Consider the following 22,104-nt stretch of genomic DNA (forward strand, 5'->3'; position numbering starts at 1 on the left):
TAGAACATTTATTTATTTGCTATTATTGACTCAAAACAATACTTTGACATGCACTGGACATCTTTATTTACAAAGGCTTGAAAGCTCATTCTTTATAAATCCTGTAAGAATGCTGCCTGCAGTGTCAGCGTGCTTATCAAACCAGCTGATCTGAACCGGAGGACACCAAAGGGACCAGAGAGGAAACAGCTCTTGCGTCACAGAGTCCGAAGCTCCTGTTGACAAGACAGCTTGACTGAAGGTCCTAATAGTGTGTGTGTGTGTGTGTGTGTGTGTGTGTGTGTGTGTGTAGCGTCAGCACAAACACCAGGGCTGATGCTGATACTGTAGATTGTATTTGTTTGGGATTTCGTCTCTGAACAAACACGGGGTACTGAAGGAATCCTGATTTATTTCATTCACATTTTCATCCTTCAAAGCACATGTGAGGAGAACTTATTTAAATCAGGGCATAATGCAGTCTTATCTGGAGACACATTAGAGCATGCTGTCTGTTCATGCGTGGAAGCATTGGGAGGAAATTAACACAAAGAGAACTCGCTTCAGTAAATCTTGAATAATTTATTTTCTCCGACTATAGTCCTTCTTTTTCCACTTCTCATTACTTCAGACATCAAAATGTTGCAAAAAAAATAATTCAAAGTAAAAAAATATACGAGCATGCATTGTGATGTACAATTATGTCATTCAAAAAGTGCATGTATATGTTCCTGTCCCATGTTCCTCCTACCTTTAATTGACCATTATATTTACTACATAAAAAAAGAATCTGCATGTTTCAAAAGAGCCGAAATGTGCTCAAATTACGATCAATATTGGAGATGCTTTTTAAAACTGGAGAGAGGTTAGAGCTGGCTAAACGCTGAAGCTTCAGCGTTCGCAGCATGGCAGCCTGTGTGAGCATCGGGGAGGAGAAAGGGCGGGGAGGCGGCTCTCTCCAATGTTGTGAATTGTGGCTGCAGTTCATATTTTAAACACTAGGTGTCAGAGTTACATACTGCTCCTTTAACTACTTTTTGCAGCTACATCACATTTAGAAACAGCATCATCGTTTTAGGCACATCGTCTTAAGTCTCTGCACAAACATGATAAACATTTCTCAAAATTAGCCTCCAAAAATGAAGAGTAGGTGAAGTAATTGTCCAGTGCAACATGACTTCCTGAAGCTCAGGACGAGGAAAAGCAGACTCTTCCAGCAACTCTGTTTCTGGTAACACTTTAGAACTTTTTACGAATACATCGAAACACTTCTGGCTCATTTACAGCTAACTTTAAAAACATCCTCTTGAATTCATAGATTTACATTTGCGTATAAATGCAGCTCTCCGACTGTCGAAACCAGTTCAGATGTAAACACGTCTGGTTCAGGTCCTCGGCTCAGACTGCTGTTTGGTGGTTTCACTCGTTAGTTAGCCGGGACGAAGAGGATGAAACCATCTCGAGCCTTCTTGAAATCTGAGTTGGTCTGGCCCGGTTTGGTTTCCACCGTGACGCTCTTTGGTTTTCCTCGCATGTGGACCTGCACGGCGCGGCAAACCTTGACAGGAAACGGGACCTTCCTGGTTCTGAAAGAGAAAAAAAAACGTTTTTGTTTTACTTTTCCTGTCAGATTTAGGATTTTAAACAATTATTCCGACATACAATCGCAAATTTCACCTCTAATCCCAAACTAACACCAGGGTCCAAGAGAATTCAAAAGACACTGTGCTTTTCTGTTTCATTACCCATCAATTTGTCTTTGTGATTTCAAAACAAGTTCAAAACATATTCTGCACAAACTCTTCTAAAAACCTTAAAACATCTCTTAAGCTTCCACAAATTCTCAGAGACAAAAAGAGGATTTTCCTCGTTTGTCGTTGCTCTTTTCACACTTCATCCTACTGCTGCATGATTTCGAAGTGCTCGCACTGACACTGGCGTCCGTGGTGAAGGTGTTTTGGCGTAACACATCTGATCGCGCAGCCGACAGCTCGGACCAGGAAGTGTGACTTTGCACCGTCAGCTGAAGATGATCCACTGCGAAGTGACCGCTTCCCCTCGGCCCTTTGCGATCCTGCAGCTTCAGCGTTGATGCAGCGTCTCCACTTCTCCACCAAACCCTTGTCTGTGCGGCGTGCACTGATCCATCTACGTCACAGCCTCACTCCCAGGAGAACGCGTTTGATGTATTTCCGCCTGTGACGTTGTTTCTCCTCAGATTGGCTCGTTTGCACTTTGTTTGAACTCGATGTAAAGGCTTCAGAAAGCAGATGCAGAGCAATATTTGCTGAACAGCTATTTGTGGACGCCTTTGAATGCTGATAATGTGACTGATAAGCAGGGCTGGCTCGTGTATATAAGCCAACCTGGCAACTGTCTGCCAACTTTGGCAACAACAGCCTAAAGTGTCAGTGTCCTGTTCTCCACAGACTGACTGCTCCGCTTCAAAAACATGGCTGAAAATCACAGCTGAGGAAGTCTCACTGTTAAAAAGGTGATTTAATTTATGCAGATTACATAATCCCTGTCTGTTATGCAACTGTGCTGGCAATCTAGTTTAGTAGAGACAGCAGGTAAGAGCATCAGACAGATAGGTGGAAATCTGAGCTTTAGAGCTGACACTTAGCTTTTTCACTTTAGCACAAGTACAAATAGCATGAGCGTTAAGTACTTCCAGTCGAGGTTGAGCTATACCTGATAAAAGTAAACGTACCTTTTCTACAGTTACATTTTGCACGCTTAAACGATGGATCGATGGTTGGTGGAGCGTTTTGACTTCTTTAGGTAGATTAGTCCAAACCGAGGGGTCAGGTTCCTCCAATGGGTCAATACATTTATCTGTATTATCTGATGTTGTTGTTACTGTTCCTGTACGTCTGCCCGTCTCTGACCAACTCTCTCTCTCTTTATCCCCCCGCTCGCCCACTTTCTCAGCCAATCCAGTCGCGACTGATGCCTGTTCACCAGTAAGTCTGCTTCACCTCAAGGTTTCTACCTATAAATGGGTTTTTATTGACACTAATGAAAAATGTAAGTAAGTGCTTACTAAGGATGGACTCTCAAAATAACCTACAGTCAAGCGTGCTCTTTTGGTAGAGTGCACGAGCCACAGCGTGCAACACGAGAGAGTGTCAACGCCAACATAAGCTTGATCCTATTGTTTCCTATCAGTGTCCTAACAGCCATAGAGCATCAATATGATTTTAAGTCTGGTTCATAACCATGCAGAGATTCGTCCACATCAGATCCAAAGACTGGCTGCTCTCTAACTCCACTTCATTTACTCGTGCTACTTTTTTCATGCTTCCTTTTCCGAAGCGAAACAAGACTGAAGTCTGAAACAGCATGACCTCAGTAAATCCTGCAGAATACATAATCATCCTGTGCTAACACGTCTCCTCTTATTATTCAAACCGTCTTCTCTTACATACATATGCATCAAGGAGAGATCTCGCAGGCACTCCAGCCTGCTGCGTCCGCCTGATAAAAAAAAAAAAAAAACCAGCACGTGTTTTTGGGGCAGAATCCATCACATCTGGTGCACAATCAAAAGTAAATGTGGCTCCTCTGTCGCTTTAATGCCTCCTACTTTGCATTTACTTCAACAAGAACCACTAAATAAGAAACGAATCAGGTAACATGCACACTCGAGACGGAGAGAAAGAGGAATTTCTTGACAAATAACCAAACCCAACATAACATTTGCTGATTTTCTGGAGAAGACAAACCAGGTGTAAAGCTTGGTAAGATGAAGCCAACGCTCCGATTTTCAAAGCGTTTCAAAACAAAATGTATTTTACACTTCAGATTTAAGTCACATCTTTCTCTTGTTCTCATCTTCTTAGTTTTAAACTCAGTCCTGTTTCCAAATCTGTCTCAGCTCATCATAAGTCAGTCCAACAGGTGTGGCCTTGCTGCATCCCCCCCCCCCCCACACGCTTGGCCCCTTCGTCAGCCTCAACCCGCGCCTTCCTGAACCCCTCAAAGCAGCTGTCCGGACCTGATGTGGCAGACACAAACCCACTGACCTCCACTGGGTTTGGATTTGTGCGCGATAACTGATCTCATCGTGTCGGCTACCACAAGAGAAACCCGACACCGGCAGAGCGTGTTTGGGAGGAAGCCTCTGGCTGAGCCTGAGGACAGCCGATGAGAGGCGGCGAAGGCCTGCGGTGCAGAAATGTGCAACTTTCTGCTGCGAAAGGAGGAGGAGAGGCTGTACGAGACGAGCAACAATTTAATAAGTTCAAACATGTCTGATCAAAAACAGACCACAAACGTGCAACGAACACGATATAGAGCTGCGAAAACAACCAAAAGTCTTTGATTTGGAAAATGTTTCAAAGATGAAAATTCAAGAAGCAGCGTTTCATTTTCACATGTTCATGACCAACGAGCCTCAAACAAACAAGAGTGGAAGTAGAACGACCCTGATAAGAGCAGCCAAACCTCTGACGGAAGAAGTTAGGGTGGTGTTTGTTTGGGTGTGTGTGTGTGTGTGTGTGTGTGTGTGTGTGGGTGGGTGTTTGACACCAGACACCAGGATTTTCATCCTGCCTCAGCCCGACAATCCCTTTAACCTCGACCACAACTGTTTCCTGATTTAACCAAGTAGTTTAAGGCGGTTAAAACCGCAATAACCCGTTCCATATACTTTGGATTTATCCTGAGAAACACACACACACACACACACACACACACACACATTCTAATTCTCCTGGGTTTTTTTTGTTAATGTTGGATATATTAAATCCGTGTTGTCACATGTTCGTTTACTGATCTTTAATATACCAGTTATATCATTATAATAGAAATAATCTCAAACAGGAAGCAGCCTAATACCCTCGGCAAACAGGCGATGTTTGACATTTTTGGGTTAGCAACAACAACATTTGCATGGTTACCGGTATTGTTGTCAGCTATGGAGAGATCAGCGAGTGAAAGATGTATCACATTGTGTTATATGTCATTGTGTACTTGCAGAAGCACATACAATACAATTCAAGACTCGGACTACTGTGCTCTATATACAGGGGTGCTTTAAGGGGGGTTGCTCGGGGTGGCACCGGCTCCCCCTTGAAATGTTATTGGCCCAGTTGGTCCAAACAGTCTGGACACGCCCCTGACTATAAACAAAAGCAATATCTCTGAACATGAGATATCCTGATATGAAGTTATGAGCTGAACTATTGTGTACTAAAGTGCTCAGATTCAACAACAAATCATGACTATGTTCATGTAATGCCACGCAGTTTAAAACAAAGAGTCGGACATTTTGGAGAAATTGATCGTGACTCTTTATGCAGAGGTCGATGAAAAGATCATTAGCATGTTCTTATCTGTTCAGCAGATAAGAGTCTGTAAGCAGCAAGTTAGCTTAGCTTATTATTAAGACTGGAAACTGTTCGACTGGTTCTGTCAAACCAAAATCAATTCCACCAAGCAGCACCTCTAAAGCTCTTCGATGAATACCTTTGTGTGTGTGTGTGTGTGTGTGTGTGTGTGTGTGTGTGCGCGCGCACAAAAACAGTGTAAAAACTGCCAACTTGTGGGTTTTCCGCTCGTCTCGTGCCGCACTATTTCTTGGCCCGTTCTTGGCAGGTTCTTCGTGCAACAACTGAGCTCAGCCAGGAAATATTTCAGCACAAAAGCCCTTTTAAATCAGGTTTTGTACGGATTAAACCAAAGAGATAAAAGGTGTTTATTGGTGAGATTTGGGCAGAGAGGTTTAGTTACCTTTGGACAGAGCCAAGCCAACTGTTTCTTCATGCTACGCTAAGCTAACCATAGTGGATGACTAGCTTTACTGTAAATTATGGGGACAAATACGATGTTTATTTAGCTGCAAATAAAATTGACACAAGAAAAAAAACGTTTTAAACATATCCTAAATCAAAAAGAGGAGCTGTCTCACACTCATCTGTTGATTTCTATCCAACAGAGCCCAAACCCTTCATGATTAAACCTCAGCTTCTCTCCTCCAATCTAACCTGCCAAAACATTGCTGCCATTTCCCCTTTCAATCTTAATGAACTCTCCTGCTCTCCTGAACCATCGCTCAGCCAGCAGCGGGGGCAACGTGGGCTGAAGCTGGGCAACCTGCACGCGCTGTGTCATAGTGTTGATCATCGCCGATTTCATCCATTACAATTACCATCTACGTCATCAGAAACAGCAGGCCTATCACGACCAGCTGCACCCTGCGTCTCGAGTCTCCTCAGGGGGCATCCTGGGAAAAAATGAGTCATTCTGTAAACACAGCAGAGCTAACGCATGAAGGGGGATTTATATGACTGACGGAAGTGGAGTTCAAGATGCAAAAAAAAAAAAAAAAAACAGTTCAGTCTTGCAACATAAAATGTGATGAAACACATCAGTGCATGCTTCAATCATTTCTTCAGAGACGGCTCATTCATGACGGCTGACATGTTTCTGAGGTGGAGTCGAATCAACGAGGCTGTGAGGGAGCACGCAGAGCATGACGCCACACGCCTCATCTGATCGATTATAAATGATAGGACATGCTGGATCACTCTCGGGGTTTTTTTTTTAATGCAGCCGTAACATTGGTTTCACTTCAAAGCAGGCCATTGGACGGGCAGAGTTATATCCATCCAAAGATCTTCAGCTGAGAGACAAACAAGTGCTTTTAAAGAGGAAAACTTTTCATCTCCTCCTCGTTGACTGTTGTAAAAAATGAAGACGTCTTTGAGAAATCCATTTGTTGCACTCTGAGGTCGAGCGGGAGGCACCACGTGTGCAGCGTTTGAAACCACAAAGAGGCCTTTTGATGATGGAGCGGTTCTTTCGAGGTCAGTAGCGGGCTCTGCGAGCGCGTCCAGGAGCCTTTGAGAAGCTCCAACAGAAAGTCCACGAGATTGAACGACGGGGCAGGAGGCACAAACGGGACGTCTTCATGTGTGCTGTTCCTCCACAGTCAAGAGTTTGGGAGTTGAATTTGCAGGAATGAGCTTGCCAGGAAGTAGCGTGTTCTGTCACTGATTTGGTCGTTACATGTTTGATGTTTCCCAACCTGCCCGTCACCTCGGTTAATCCTCCACATCATATTCACGACACCTCCTCTGTAGCCGTTAAGTCTGCCTCAAGCTTTCTGCGAAATCTGTGTTACCTGGAAAACGGTTTCCATTTCACCCCTCTCCTTAAAACGAAGCCCAACAAAGCGCATGGAGACGCTCAACTTATCCACACTGGCTTTTTAATCCTTGAGTTCAGCGTTTGGCTTGGTCGTCACTGCTGTTGATCCCATACTTGACCGTTCATGCTGTTTTTATTTTACATTTTATTTCATGCACTGAAAGAAATGTGCTTGAGAAGCCAACTAAACCCCGAGGGGCTTGTCGAGTATTTCTCCTAACGGGTAACATGCATCACAAAAACAAGTTATTAAAGCAGTCCAAGCACATGTAAGAGCAGCTAAAAACAAACTGAAAATATGAAAGAAAGCAAAGAACAACAACAACGAGTAAACAGCAGAAAAGAGGAAAATAAGCAGTTATGGCAAAGAATGATTATGATGGTGTATTTCTTAATTGGCCAAATAGGAAGTAATTTGTTTTTTAAATGAATTGAAGCTGATGCCAGTTCTGATATAACATGAGATAATATTATTCCAACAACATCTTGTGACCTGGCAGATTTGTGTTTTTGAAGACGTGCACAGCTGCAGGGCAGCCGGGAGCTCACAGTGTTCAGTGTGAAAAAGCCCTGAAAGTTGTTGCTGATGTTTCCTGTGTCTTTAGGGTTCAGATACGAAAAAGCTGCAAAATCTAACACTGACCTAGTTGGTGACTTGGACCGACTTCAGGCTGTTTGAGCTTGGAGTTGTAGTTTTTAAACGAGCTATCAAGCAGGAACTACAAAAAGAAAAAAGTGCAGATGATGGCATGCTCAGGGTTTGGCTGTCTGGGATACAGTCAGACTATTCCTCTGAGGAAATGCAAGTCAAGACCAGCATAGCTTACACACAATGCATCATGGTACATGTAGGCCCTTCCAGCTCTACACGGTCAGTATAGCATACATCGAAGAATTCGTTTTATCATTTGACCCCGTTTCTCATTAACAGTGATTGGATTCATGAATAACATGTTGTGAAACTTTTTTTTTTAACGTCTGACCTAATTATGTGACCTTAATGTGTTTAATAAAGGCGTGAAAACTGTGACTCACAACAAGTCCATACCAGGAAAACATGAAGGACTGACACAGAAAAACACCATTTGCAAATTGCTGCATTTCCTGGAATTCAATGTGTTTAGATAAAAATGCACTCTCACGTGGAGACCTAATTATTTACAGCTGACGGCTGTCAATCAATTACACTTCAGAACATAACAAGCTTTTAATCAACAGGCGGGACGAGCAGCTTTAATGTGGCGGAATCAGTGAAGCACATGGTGTGTCAGAAGTAGGTCAGCGTTCATATACGTCATTTACATCCATGTACATTAAAAACTGTCGCATGTTGCATACAATCAAACCTGCCTCAGCACTCAAACACTGCCAGAACTAAAACTAGAGCAGAATAAAGAAGAGAAAACCCACAAAAGAAGACACAGAACAGCAGAAGGAGAACAAACTGATGGAGGAGAGTCGAGCAGAAGCTGCGTCTCCTGTAGCCTCGGCCGGCAGCGTCGACCGAGAGACGAGCACATTGAGGACAGCCTCTGAGGGAGGCAAGAGAAAAGGGGGGCGGCGAAGAGACAGAGGAGGATATTTCAGGCTTCGTATGACGCCTTTCACGACCTATAAAGTTAATTTAGAATCGAGAGGGACCAGTTTTAAAGTGTTGACGCTTAACGAGGTCAACCTCGAAAGTCAGCAAGTCCTTGGACATCAGTAACAGCTCAGTGTGTGTCTGTGGGTCATTACTCACACGTCACAAGACTAACTCACTTATATGCTTTGAGCTTAATGAAATCACATCTTTTTTATCTGCTGTTTGTTCCTGCTACACTGCGAAGGGCGGGGGTGACCCAGAAGATCGCTATTAATGCAACGGCATCCCAGGTCTCTCCATATTCATAAGTGAAAGTGCTGATTTAGAAAAGAGCAGAAAATACCGGAGAAGGAGAGATGCTGGAGGAGCAAATGAAAACAAACAAGAAGGAAGCTGAGGTGAGAGAAAATCAAAATATGACTTTCCTCTTTCCCAGAATAGAAGAAGAAACATGGATACAAAACAAGTGCAGAAGAGGAGGAAGGAACGACCGTCTGCGTGTGTTCATGTGTTTTTCTAACAACACGTCTGTCCCTGTCCGGGCACATTTATTCAGGGAAAAACAAACGGTTTGATCGCCTTGTTTCATCACACTTATGAAGGAGAGGAACGTCAGCTGCATCGTCCAGCTGTCAGGGAACATTGGTTGTGATTTAGCTTTGCAAGCTAGCTTGTGCTTGATGCTGAGTGTGTGTTCCTGTGAGGCTCCGAGCGTGATGATGGATGATGTTTGCATGCGCACGAGACAAATTAAATAAACACATTGTGTAAATCTGACTTCAACTCCTGAATGTGGACATTTTCAAAGGCAACTTTGAAACTGTTAATGCACCGTCCTGATTTCACAATTTGACAATCTGACCACATGCAGTGAGCAAACGTCCTTTGTGAGATTTGACTGAAAGTTTTAAATAGTCACTCACTTTATTCCAGCTCGGGTCAGTGATCAGTAATCAATTAAAACCCCTAAATTACCTTTAAAGCACAGAAATCTCCTCAATCTTTTAAGGCCGGAGCAGATCATTCCCTAAATCCTGCCTCGACTCCCCCAGCTGTCCCAGCAGATGGTCCACGAGTCAGTGAAGCCCCCCCCCCTCCAAACACACACACACTCACGGCCTCTATGTAAACATACCAACACACACACTCACACGCAGCTCATTCATACTGACAGCTCAGGCCCAGGTGACAGGAGGAGAAAGCAGAAGAGAGAGAGGGATGAGGAGGTTGACACAGGATAAAGAGGAGCGCGCTTCACTGAGGGCGCCGGAGATGGATGTGACATGACGGGAAACCAGACAGCTTGTCTTCGCCATCCTCGACGCCAACACGGAGCCGCTTTGAAGTCGGATTTCTACCTTGTGCCTTGAACGCTGCCTCCACTGACCCACTTTCAAACAAGACTCACAACTGGCACCTCCCGACTCTCTCAGCTGTAAACACACACTGATCGTCACTCTCCTGTTTGAACTACACGGATGGGGAAAAAAACGGCAGGAATTACAATCGTTCCATTCACTGTTTCCTCCTCTGACTCGTCTCCAGACCTCATAAACAAAAATGACATGCGCGTGACTCTCATCGTCTCATTGGAATCTCACTTCCTGACAGAAGGAAGCACAAGAGGAGCGTGTGTGTGTGTGTGTGTGTGTGTGTTGTTGTCATTCTCCTCTTCCCCCTCGCACACATGCTCTCACACACTCGGGCTCGCCCCTGACTTTGTCTCAAAAGTAGCCTGGTTGAGGTCGCGACCCCTCCTCCATTCACTGCAGATGGTGGCACAAAGACAGGCGGAGAGCTGAAACCGACTCCCCTGATGGTCGACCTCCTCTGCGACGCTCGCTGCACCCCGCGCAGAGCCGCACAGCTGCTGCAAGGACCCCAGTAACTGAGATACCCCCCCCCCCCATAGGACCCCAAATTCAGACCAAAAGTCTGAGACTCGTAAAACCCACAAAAGCCTCACCGGGGATCTGGGATGAGCGAGCTGAGCACACACAGAAGGACACACTGATGCTGCTGCCGTCTGCACGGCCTCCAGAGAGCAAAGACAAACGGAGACATGTGATGTTTTATCTCCATGACAACAAAGAGCCCATTAAAACTTCAAACTAGCTGCTGACTGTAAATAAGGCTCATCATTTATTTATTTACAGAAAATTCCAATAAAACTTTCACATAACAGGATATTACTTTTAAACAGTGAGTTCATCTTTGCTTAAAGGGACAGTTCCTGTTTTTGGAGGGAGGACTTCTGAATGTACGTTTCCTGCTTACAGACTACTATGGAAGTCTTTTTTTATGTATTTTGCATGGCCCCTGTTTATTATTTATTTTGAGTATTTTTAATGTGCTTTAAGGCCTTATATTTCACAGTGCTCCTATGGCCTCTTAAATGTGTTTTTGTGTGTTCTGAACAATAAAAACAAAAAAAATTCAGTTTAGCTAGCTGTTATGGACTCATGGGAGTCGAGCCTTGGGCTAGAACATTGACTGCAACATTCAAAGGCGCAGAACTAACTTTGGCCAAATGGTGGGGTCTATTAGAGGCACACAGACATGGAACAGGCTACTGTGACACCTATTCAGCATCTAAAACTGCACTGAAACAATGGTTGAAAACTAGCCAGACATGCACGCACAGTTAGATTATCCGCTCCTTTCCTTGGATCTTAAAGTCTTATATGTAACTTGTAATGTGTGATGTCTTGTGAATTATGTACTCTTTGTATCTGTCTTGTTGAATGTTCGCTATACCTGCCTTGGGACAACGGATGAAAATTAGCTATTGTGCTAACTCTGGCATTTTTACATTGCTGCTTCATGCTGACATGTTGATGAATATGCACTGTCCTAATTGAAATAAATAAATAAATAAATAAATAAATGAATGAATAAATAAATAAATAAATAAATAAATTAAATAAAATTAAATAAAATTAAATAAATAAAATTAAATAAAATTAAATAAAATTAAATAAAATAAAATTAATAAATAAATATAATGCAGATGGTTTTGTTTGTCACCACTCAGTATGTTAATCTACACCTTCTTTTCAAACGAACGACCCTTCATGACAAGTCATGTGACACCGGTGTGTTTTACGTGCAGCTCTGAGGAGTTCCTCCTCGGTGTTTATTCTGTCCTGTTTCGACGTCACTCCGTGTGCTCCTGGCAGGATTTGGAGGATTAAGACTTTAGAAGACCAATCCCAACTGCTGTCTCAGTGGGCCGTAATTACAACAACACACACACACACACACACACACACACACACGCCCACCAACACTCACAACAGTCTGCTGTGTGTGTAAACTTGCGGGTAGTGCCATTCAAATGAAGCCTGGCAGAGATGGATGTGGGCGGATGTGAATCAGATTTATAAACAGAAACGACAAATCAGGTCAGGAGTGATAAATGTGATAAATGTCAGTGTGACTGATTCATTTCACGGCCGTGTATTCAGAGCGGGCTGCAGACGCCGACAACTATGACACTGATAAATGCCAGGAGGAGCGATTGTGTAATTGTTATTCTGCATTAATAGACTGCGTTTGAGCCGGGGGTCTCTGCATGCCCACAATGACTCTGAAGCAGTTGTGTTTATTCAGTTGACCCAAAAGGCTGAGCGTCTTCTCTGCGAACGATCACGTCACCAGCTGAACGCGCTCATTAATTTCTCCTCTCTGTGAACAGATCTGCGCTGAGAGAGAGGAGCCGCTGCTGCTTTCTGCTTACGCCGCATCGCAGACAAAACAAAAAACGACGAGGCTGAAAAAATGTAGCCATTAATTCTTTTTTTTTTTTTTTGGGTTAAAATCTTGATTCATTTTTCGAGGCCTTTTTGGTCTTTAGGCGAGGCCAGCAGACACTTACAGGTTTTGGTTCTGCAGCAGTAATGTGATGTCAAATGTGTATCAGGCTATTTGCCCCATTTTGTTTAAGGGATCATCAACTATAATCACAAACCCAAAATCTTACAGGAACTGCAGGAAATAAACAAGTAAACAATCTGGGGTGGTGGGAGGTTCTTTTTTTCAGAGATCTGTCTGAAGGGAGGTCCACAGTTTTAGGCTTGTTTTCGACTTGAAAGCTCTGAAATTACAGGATTTTAGGGCTAACTTTGTTGGTTCACCAAGATTACAATCAGAAATGTCTGAACAGTGGATTCTTATTGACCCGTTCCTTTTTGTCCACATAAATAATCAGCGGATGTTTTCACGGTGAGAAAAAGCCGTAATTCGGGTCTGACCGTGTGAAGTGGTCCACCATGGCTCCCACCAGCTCTCCCACTCGGTCCTGGTTGGGACACAGCTGCCCTCGCTGCAGACACAGCAGGACGTCATCCTGAGTGGACGTGTGTAGCGCCACCATCTGGTCAACCCCGCTGGTCACGCTCATTCCTGTGAACTGCAGACGGAGAGAGTCAGACAGACAGAGTGAACATGTGAGGACGTTTACCACAGAGCTGTGTGTGACCGCGTGCACTGTGAGTCTGTTCAAGTGTGGAAATAAACGCTACTCTGATGCATGCAAACAAATATTTACTTATTATGTTTGAGCATGTTTTTTTATTACACTGCTTTGCTCTGTTGATTGGTTGTCCTGCTGGATTTTCTTTCCTCTTTAACAACCTGCTCGCTGTACATTATCCCTCCCACATCCCCTGATCTCTGTTACGGTAATCTACACTCAGTTTAAAGGAGGAATAAGAAGATTACAGCTTCTTATATGTGACCATCTATTATGTTTCTCTGCGAGAGAAGAAAACAACAGAGTTTTAAGAAAGAGCAAACGTGATATTATTTACATGAAATGTTCTCTCCTGAGTTGTTAAAGCTGGGTCAGTGTCGTCTCCAAACACACGGCAACACAAGTTTACTTTTCTGTAAATCATTTCTAGTTATGTGAAAGCTACTTTTTGTATCTTTCCTTCACTCACTGGTCACTTTGTCGGGCTACACCTTGCAAGTTGCAGCTTGTTTTGTCGTGTATGGACAAAGTTTAGTACAAGAGTTTAGTACAAGACCCGCTTATTCACAGCCTGAGATCTTTATTGTTACAAATTCCCTTGGTTAGACTCGTCAGGGATCCTCACGTGAACGTATAATACCTGTGAATTGAATTTAGTGCAGCGCAGTATATCCAGGATCAAAAGATCATAAAATGAATGAAGTCAGCGGATTATTTCTGCTCACAGTGTTTAGGGTGAGAGAAGGTCTGCCCGTGCTGCACGTGTGCTGGAGCTGCAGCGAGAGTCATGAGGTGTGTTGGAATAATGCACAGATTCACTGCCAGCAATGCTGGAGAAGCTACTCAGATGTTTGAAAGTCAGGAGAACGGGCATTAACGAGTGACGGATGGCCCAGCGGTTATGTGGCGTGCCTCATGCATAGAGGCAACGATCCTCACCGCAGGTTCATATCTGACCTCAACACTTTACAGCACGTCGCCCCTCACTCTCTCCACCCAACGTTTTAACTCTATTTCCTCTTTATGACCCAAAAAAAAACAACTAAACCTCAAGATTACTCATTTCTTTAAAGTCATTTTGTATACCTGTTAATGGGAAGGCGTCACAAAAGCCGACAGCCGGCATCCTTACATTAAACGTGTATAATGCACCATGACATTGCTGATGTGTTTGTATAATAAACACAGCGAGTGCAGACAGTGTGCAGGAGTTTGTCTGCAATAAAAAGTCATTCAAAACAAAAAAAATACCTGAAATTGTACATTAGTCAAAACAATAATAAGACTTGAAATGGTTTGTTTTTGCACTTGACTTTTAGCATTGCATGTGTGAGAGATAAACACACACACACACACACACACACACACACACACACACACACAGAGAGAGAGGAAGTGAGGTGTGTCACAGATGTGAGAGAGGGAATGGGAGACAACGTGGTCTAAGCCTCTTACAGCCCCCGGTACACTCAGGTTAATCCAGCAGGGACGACAACGTGCAGCAGCGTCAAGGCCACATTCTGTCAAAACCCGTTCCCACGGCAACGGGGACACTGCAGAGGTCATCACATGCAGGGATTCAGTTTATGGAAAAAGTGTCACCGACCGACACAATACTAGATTTGGAGATTAGGTGTTCAATCAAATTAATGAGAATGAAAAAAAAAGTTAGTGAAGTTTTTGTTCGTGACATCAGCGGATCTGTTTGTGTAAAAAGGCCACGTGATCTAATCCATATTAAAATAATGAAGCTTTCAGACCTTCATGTAACCATTGTTTTCATAGTCAGTCATCTTTTCTATATGAACTGTTTCATGCTGTCTGGAAAAAAGAGCAATTTTAGATTTACTCCCAGTGCAAGGTGAAATCTCTGTGTCAAAACCAGCAACCGAACAATTTAAATATATATATATTTTATTTTTTTATTTTTTTTATTATTCATATATATATTAATATAATATATATTTTTAGGGGGAGGGGGGCATCTTTTAGCCTATATTAGAGAAGTGAGACAGTAAAGTCTGTGTGTGTGTATGTGTGTGTGTGTGTGTGTGTGGGGGGGGGGGGGGGGGTGACACGTGGCAAAGGGCAGAGGTCAGATTCGAACCCAAGGCCTACAGCCTCTTTACATGAGGCACATAACCAATAGACTTTGGTGCTTTCGAGGGGGCTCTGTGTATTTAAACACTTACATTATTATCTTTCTTTTTTGGTCTCTTGTTCTGTTTTTGTACCTGATTTTAAACTGTCAAACTTTAATCTGTCCCGCCTCATCACAGCGTGTTAAATAAACCTTTGTTCACATTCTGTACAGTGAGGGTTTCATATTTTTGTTCGATCTATTTAAGCCCCTCAACAACACGAGCTCTATTGTTGACTTTTTGTCTCAACCAAACCACCAACATTAAAGTCATGTTTGTGTCAAAAAAACAACTTGTGATAAATGATGTGTTTGTCTGTCCACAGACTCTCGTCCCGCCTGCTCTCACTCAGTGCAGGCGGGGAGAAAACTAATTCATTCAGATTTGACCCAAATCCAGAAAGTGAATCAACTTAAAGCTGCAGATTGTTATTTCCTCCTCAGTCAGCTGTCGGCGGTGAACTGTGTCTAACAGACCGCAGCCCTGGACTCTCAGTTAGCTCTGAATGTAGACCAGTCTGTAACATAACCGCTATCAGAGGAACATTTCCTCTAACCACAGGAAGTCCTCATTATGTGAGTCATCTAAGTGGTACATAGACTCCGATTGGAAAACACTTTTCCAGTCTTTAGAGCACTCAGTGCTTCACATGACCTCTGACCCCATTAACACACTTTCAAAGAATGATGGCACACACTCATCTAATCTAATCCACACACACACACACACACACACACACACACACACACACACTCATGATCATTATTGATCACTTGACTCGTTTTTTCATTCACTGAAATCTGTTATTTTGCATGTTTTGGTTGTTCGAGCTGGTGAAACATGAGATCAGGTGTTCAAACCTTCACTTCTGCACGACTCCGGCGTTTCACCGCGTCGTTCCATCAGCCTTTAACCTGAGTGACGTTTTAGACATCAGCGCTGGCGGTCAGACTGATGGCCGGAGACTCCAGTGACACACTGAGAGAACAAATCAGCGTTGCTTCTTTAGCGCTTTATTCTCAGTTTGTGACCTGGATAAGACTCATTCCCCTCAGTGTGAGCAGCAGAGCTTAATGGCATCAGCTATCTTTAGCCGCTCCGCTGCCGCATAATGAGGCTTTTTAACCCTCTGGCATGTTTCAGCTCTCCCTCTCTCTTTTCATCGCTCTCTGAAACCTCTGCTCGGCGTCCAGCCGTGCTGACTCACTCTCTGTCAGGTAGGCATCGTCCGTCCCTGCACACGTCTCCACTGAACACTTAAGAGCAAACCTGCACCAGCCGCAACACCTGATTAAGTCGAGAATAGACGGAGACGTGGAAATGTCAGAGCTGAAGCCGCCGATGTGACAGAAAGAACAATCAGAAGAAAACGTCATGAAAAATACAATTCAAGACGACCGTGTTCAAACGATTCTGAGTTTATTTCTTATTTAAAAAAAAGGAAATGTAACAGATTAATGAAGTGAATAAATCTTGTTTTGAAGATTATTTTGCCATTATTGAACCCACGACAGAAAGGATTCGTTTTATTCGCCTCAGTGAGGAGTGAATCTTAAATCACGATCATTATCACTATTATATCATTAAATCAATCAGTGATGATGATGATCAATCAAGAGACACCGAGGCGTCAGATGAAACAGAGCTGTCTGCACATCAAGCCTAACACACACACACACACACACACACACACATCAAGCCTAACACACACAAACACACACACACATCAAGCCTAACACACACAAACACACACACACACACACACACACACACACACACACACACACACACACATCAAGCCTAACACACACAAACACACACACACACACACACAGCTGACGAACACACACCTGACAAACACACACAAACACACACCTGACAAACACACACCTGACAAACACACACAGCTGACGAACACACACACACACCTGACAAACACACACAAACACACACCTGACAAACACACACAGCTGACGAACACACACACACACACCTGACAAACACATACACACACACATATCCGATGAACACACACACACACATACACACACACACACAGCTGATGAACACACACACACACACACACAGCTGATGAACACACACACACACACACACACACACAGCTGATGAACACACACACACACATACACACACACACAGCTGATGAACACACACACACACACAGCTGACATACACACACACACACACACACACACACACACACACACACACACACACACTCTGCCTCTCAGTCTCCTTAAGTACTCTGGTTCTGATTGATGGACGGGAATGACCCGGGTCAGACATGATGGAGACCTGTGTGTGTCTGTGAGTGTGTGTGCTTGTAAATAAATGACAGCTGGGATAAAGTACCAGATCTGACCCACATTCCTGCTAGCTATTAGGGAGTAGAGCTGCTGTTTGGTGCGTGTCTGAGCCTTTTTATATGTGCCAGATTGAGCTTCATTATGTAACGCTTTATTTTAGGGTCAAGACTTTGTTTTGGGTTAAAGAGGGAATCCTCCACTTTTACAAGTCCAGTAAAGTGCAACGCCGATCAAGCTTGTAAAAAGCTTGTAAAAGAAAAGATTCTGGAGGATCTTTGTCAAAGTTGACCAAATTAACCTCAGGTTGTTTCGTCATCCTTTCATTTTCTCGTTTCTTTGTTTTCCCTGCGTTGCCTCCTGTCCGAGCCTCGTTAACTCCGTTCCTGTCTTATGATCCTAACAGCTCACCTCTTCACTTGTCCCACCTTCCCTCACCAGCTCGACTGTGATCTACCAAACTGTCTGTTGTTCTTACAGCTGAGCTGTCAAGCCTTCTGTTTTTTTAACTTCAAACGTCTCCTAAATTGGTAAAAACCCAGACACAACAGTCAAAGTGCTGCTGTGGTCATTTGTTTCAAGGTCAAGATATCTTCTGTATTAAATCTTAAAATGACCTTACTGCATCATCAGACATTAAGGAAACATGCCATGTTGAAGCCCGGGCCTCCTTCTAACTTCAGATTCTGCTCCTGGACGTAGATGAATGCACCCCAACATGGCTGTTTTGCTCCTCTGTCTGCCAGTCAAACAACAAACCAGCGATGGAAGCAGGTTAACAAACTGCTTCAGACAGAAGTGATTGTACTCGACCTAAAAAGCCTCTGCATGTTTCTAATAAGCTCCAGCAGCAGAAACGTGATTCAAACTTGGATCAATATCGGAGATGCTTTCTCAAAAATGGAGAGAGGTTAGAGCGCAGAAAACTTACAAGACCAAAGCAGAGCTGGCTAAACACTGAAGCTACAGTATCCACGAGATGGCAACATGCATGCACATCACTGTATCTTGTTATTCTCTAGTTGTGCAAAAGTCTGATTCACTGGAGGCATTTGGCATTATTCACCCTAATAAGAACAGTTCTCGGTAGAAGTACTGTAGGTCACGTCGACCAATCGTGGATTAACACGAGAGAAAACAACACACGTGCAACCCTAATCCTCATACACAGACTGGAGCTTTTTGAAGGGCAGTAGCAAAGAATTTGAACCACCTGAAAAATATTTAGAGAAATTAAATTCAGAGCCAAGTTTTTTCGGGTCAATTCCCCCGAGTTCTTTCTAGAAAGAAGGCGACCCGAAGGAGCGTTAAAGAGGCAGAAACACCATCTCAATAGAAGCTGAGGGATGATTTGTGGTCCTCTTTGGGGTCAACATATTCTCAAGAGAACAAAGTGCATCGTATTGTGTGATGTCATACCGCCGCCTGTCTTGGCGTGTTGTGTCTTTTTTGTGATCCAGAGAAAAAGTCTCGAGCAAGTCATAAAATATTGCAGTGATGAGGTACTTCTCTGACGATCATCACAATGAGTAAGAATAACAATGTTAACATTCTTTACAAGTCCTTCTGAATTAAACTTTTGTTTGTTAAAAAACTATGTATAAAGTGAGTCAAGTCATGTCGAGAAGTATAAACTCTAAACACTCGGCCTTCGTCTCCACAGTGCAGCTCTGCTCTGTGTGTCTGTATCTGAACGTCTGCGTGGCTCTGTCGCTTTAAGGGTTTAAGTTGAAGCGCTGTGGTGCGTCTGTGCATGAGTGCTCTCTCCCATGTGAGTACTTACAGCGTCCAGAGGAAGCCTCTTCAAAACCTTGTTCTGTTTCTTTGGCTCTAATTTGTAGACGTACTTGTCTGTGACGAGCAGGCCTCGGTCTGTGCTTTTGTTGAATCTATTCACCTGAGAGAGCAGAGGAGGGAGAGAGAGAGAGAGAGAGAGAGAGGAGGGGGGTATAAAGCTTCACATTTGTACATTTTCTGTTTCCTTTTAGTTGTTGTAGGATATTTTTCTGTTTTCTCTACTTCAGATTCTAAACAGGTTTTTCCTTGTGGAGCTGCGAACGAGAAACATTCACAAAGCAGGAAATAAAAAGATAACTTCAGACTCAGGATAAAAGCTCTGGTGGGTTTTGTTCGAGGAGGAGACGGTTTCATTGCCTTTATCAAAGCCCACATATCTTCAGGCATACTTTGGCTTAAGCTGCACCGAGAGTTTAGAGGAATCCCTCGCTCCTACAATCCCCGATAAGGAAAATATGGCGACTGTGATCCCCAGGGATGTGATAAGAGCAAGTTCAGCATGAGGTAAAATAATAATCCAGCTGAGTCTTTTCAGTGGATTCAAACAGGCAGAAAAGAAAGAAGACGATCTAAAAGGTTAATGAGTTCACTTCCTTTCAAGATTCATGCTCTGAGATGTTGTTCTTTATATTTCTGTTTGAGAGGGCTGTGTTCACCGCTTGAACACGAAAACATGAGGCAGAAAATACGAGGGGGTGGAAACGAGAACACAGAAGAAGAAGAAGAAGAAGAAGGAGAAGGAGAAGAGAAAAACCCAGAGCTGCAAGGGAGCAACAAAAGAAACTCCTCGAACAAAACAAGACATTTTCTGATCAGCTCGTTCTCTTCATGTACCGTACCTTTCTGCAGAAGCCCGAGAAGAGGACCTGAGAGTACTCGTCTTTGTTCCTCAGCTCCTTAGAAATACGGACGAAGGCCGAGCTGGTCTCAGGGCTGTCTCGCACCTGCAGAGTTGAAAGAGCCGTGTTATTGCTGGAAGCCGGCTGATGTCATCATGCAGCCACATTTCAGACGGTTCAGGAGCGTTTAGCATCGTTAGCGGGGAAACTCTGGGTGACCTCTTTCAGCCTCTTTTCCAACATTTTTTATTGCTTTATCTCCTTAAGAAGGAGATCAAAGCTCAGGGCCTCGGGGTGCAGTTAGCAGACACAGCTTGACATGCTGTTGGAGAAGGATGAGGGAGACCTGATAATGGAGCTAAACTGCCAGATTAGAAATAGAGTGGGGGGCCGCTATGATGAATATAAAACTTCTATGTGGCAATTTCTCCCAAGAAGATTTTAGATTTTCTTAAAGTGTCTTGGATAAAACCCCAAGAAGTTTGACAATGTTCCTTAAAATAATTTCATCATTCATCTCAAATTAGACGTATTGATTATCTGGTGGGAGGCACCGATTATCACTCCCACTTGATTTTATTTATGTTCATCTTCTACAGCTCACAGCTTCTTGTCCTGTAAGGGTTGCCATGCCAACAACCTCCCTGCTCTGATTTGTAAGATGAGCTTTAATCTGAAATATTGAAGTCAATTTTGTTGACCCTTTAATCTTTAATCTGTTGACGGTTTCACGAGAATACACGATTTGCAACCGGTCTCACTGTCCCATTTTTTCTCTCTCCTTTCATACTCGGACACATCAGACACATACGAGTCACGATTCAGGCTGACCCAATGCACTTAACTACAGGTCTTTGTGGATTTAACTCCAATCACGTGAAGCTGAAGCCCTCGAGGAGGCCAGCGAGTCACGGGCCGTCTGACGGGCTAACGAGAGGAGTGACTCAGGACTCTGTGGTGGTCATGCTCACACTCCCCGAAGGCGTCCCTCAAGCCTCGAGCTAGCAAACACCCTCGGATTAGCTGCTAAATGAGCCGACTGTGGGATCCTTTAAGCGCCATCCTCTTTCAGTCATGCAGTGTAATGTGAGGTCTCGTCACATGCACCGCATCCATCCTCAACAACAGACGATTTCTGTGATCCCAAACACTGCAGGGTATTTAAGTCTATTTTACTGAGAAAATTCCAGAGGAATTTTTCCTGCCAATGAAGTCAGTGGACCTTTTCATTCCTCTCTGTGAACCCAAGTAGCATTTTGTTGTTGAATAAAGTGTCAGAAAGAGTGGACACAGTCAATGAGGTCCTCTTGTGGTGATGACTGCTTCAGAGTCTCTCCCAGTAACAGATATTCAGGAGAGATCAAAGAATGAAAAATCATCACATCTGTCGACCTTCCCTCGTCATTCATTAACTCATTACAACAAAATCTAAATAAGACGAGACAAAAAACTTTAGTCTGTTTTTATGGGGGTTTTTTTTCTGTAAATAAAAAAACAAAAAACAAAACAACAATAAAGAAATTGCTTTGAACTTTTCTTAATTTTTCGTCAAAAAAAAAACAAACAAAAAAAGGATTCCAATATGTACCTTAAAAGTCACATATCTCCTAATTCTTTAAACAATTTTAAATAAATCTGTCTGTGACGTTTGTTTTTTCTAAATCCACTCTGATCCTGTATTTGATCATGTCTATAAACCCCTCTATTTCAGCCCTGCTCAGAACAGGCTGTTTCTGTGTCTGTAGCTTTAAATATGTAAATGAGCTGTGTCTGGCCACGCCCCCTCTCTGGAAGGGCTCGGGTTGCTCTG

The 22,104-nt window shown here is 43.4% G+C and overlaps 1 protein-coding gene across 1 annotated transcript in view; it reads right to left on the bottom strand.

Moving 5' to 3' along the window:
* Positions 1–541: 541 nt before the first annotated feature.
* Positions 542–22,104, bottom strand: part of myo1g (myosin IG) — a 46,475-nt gene continuing 24,912 nt past the window's right edge. The window contains exons 22-25 of the mRNA XM_079367753.1: positions 20,295–20,399; positions 19,442–19,555; positions 12,973–13,130; positions 542–1,565 (exon numbers count right to left, since the gene is read on the bottom strand). Coding sequence (XP_079223879.1) covers positions 1,406–1,565; positions 12,973–13,130; positions 19,442–19,555; positions 20,295–20,399 — 537 coding nt within the window. The 3' untranslated portion in view covers positions 542–1,405. The remainder of the gene's footprint in view (positions 1,566–12,972; positions 13,131–19,441; positions 19,556–20,294; positions 20,400–22,104) is intronic.

Source organism: Symphodus melops, assembly GCF_947650265.1.
Source record: "Symphodus melops genome assembly, chromosome: 18".
NCBI classification, from domain to species: Eukaryota; Metazoa; Chordata; class Actinopteri; order Labriformes; family Labridae; genus Symphodus; species Symphodus melops.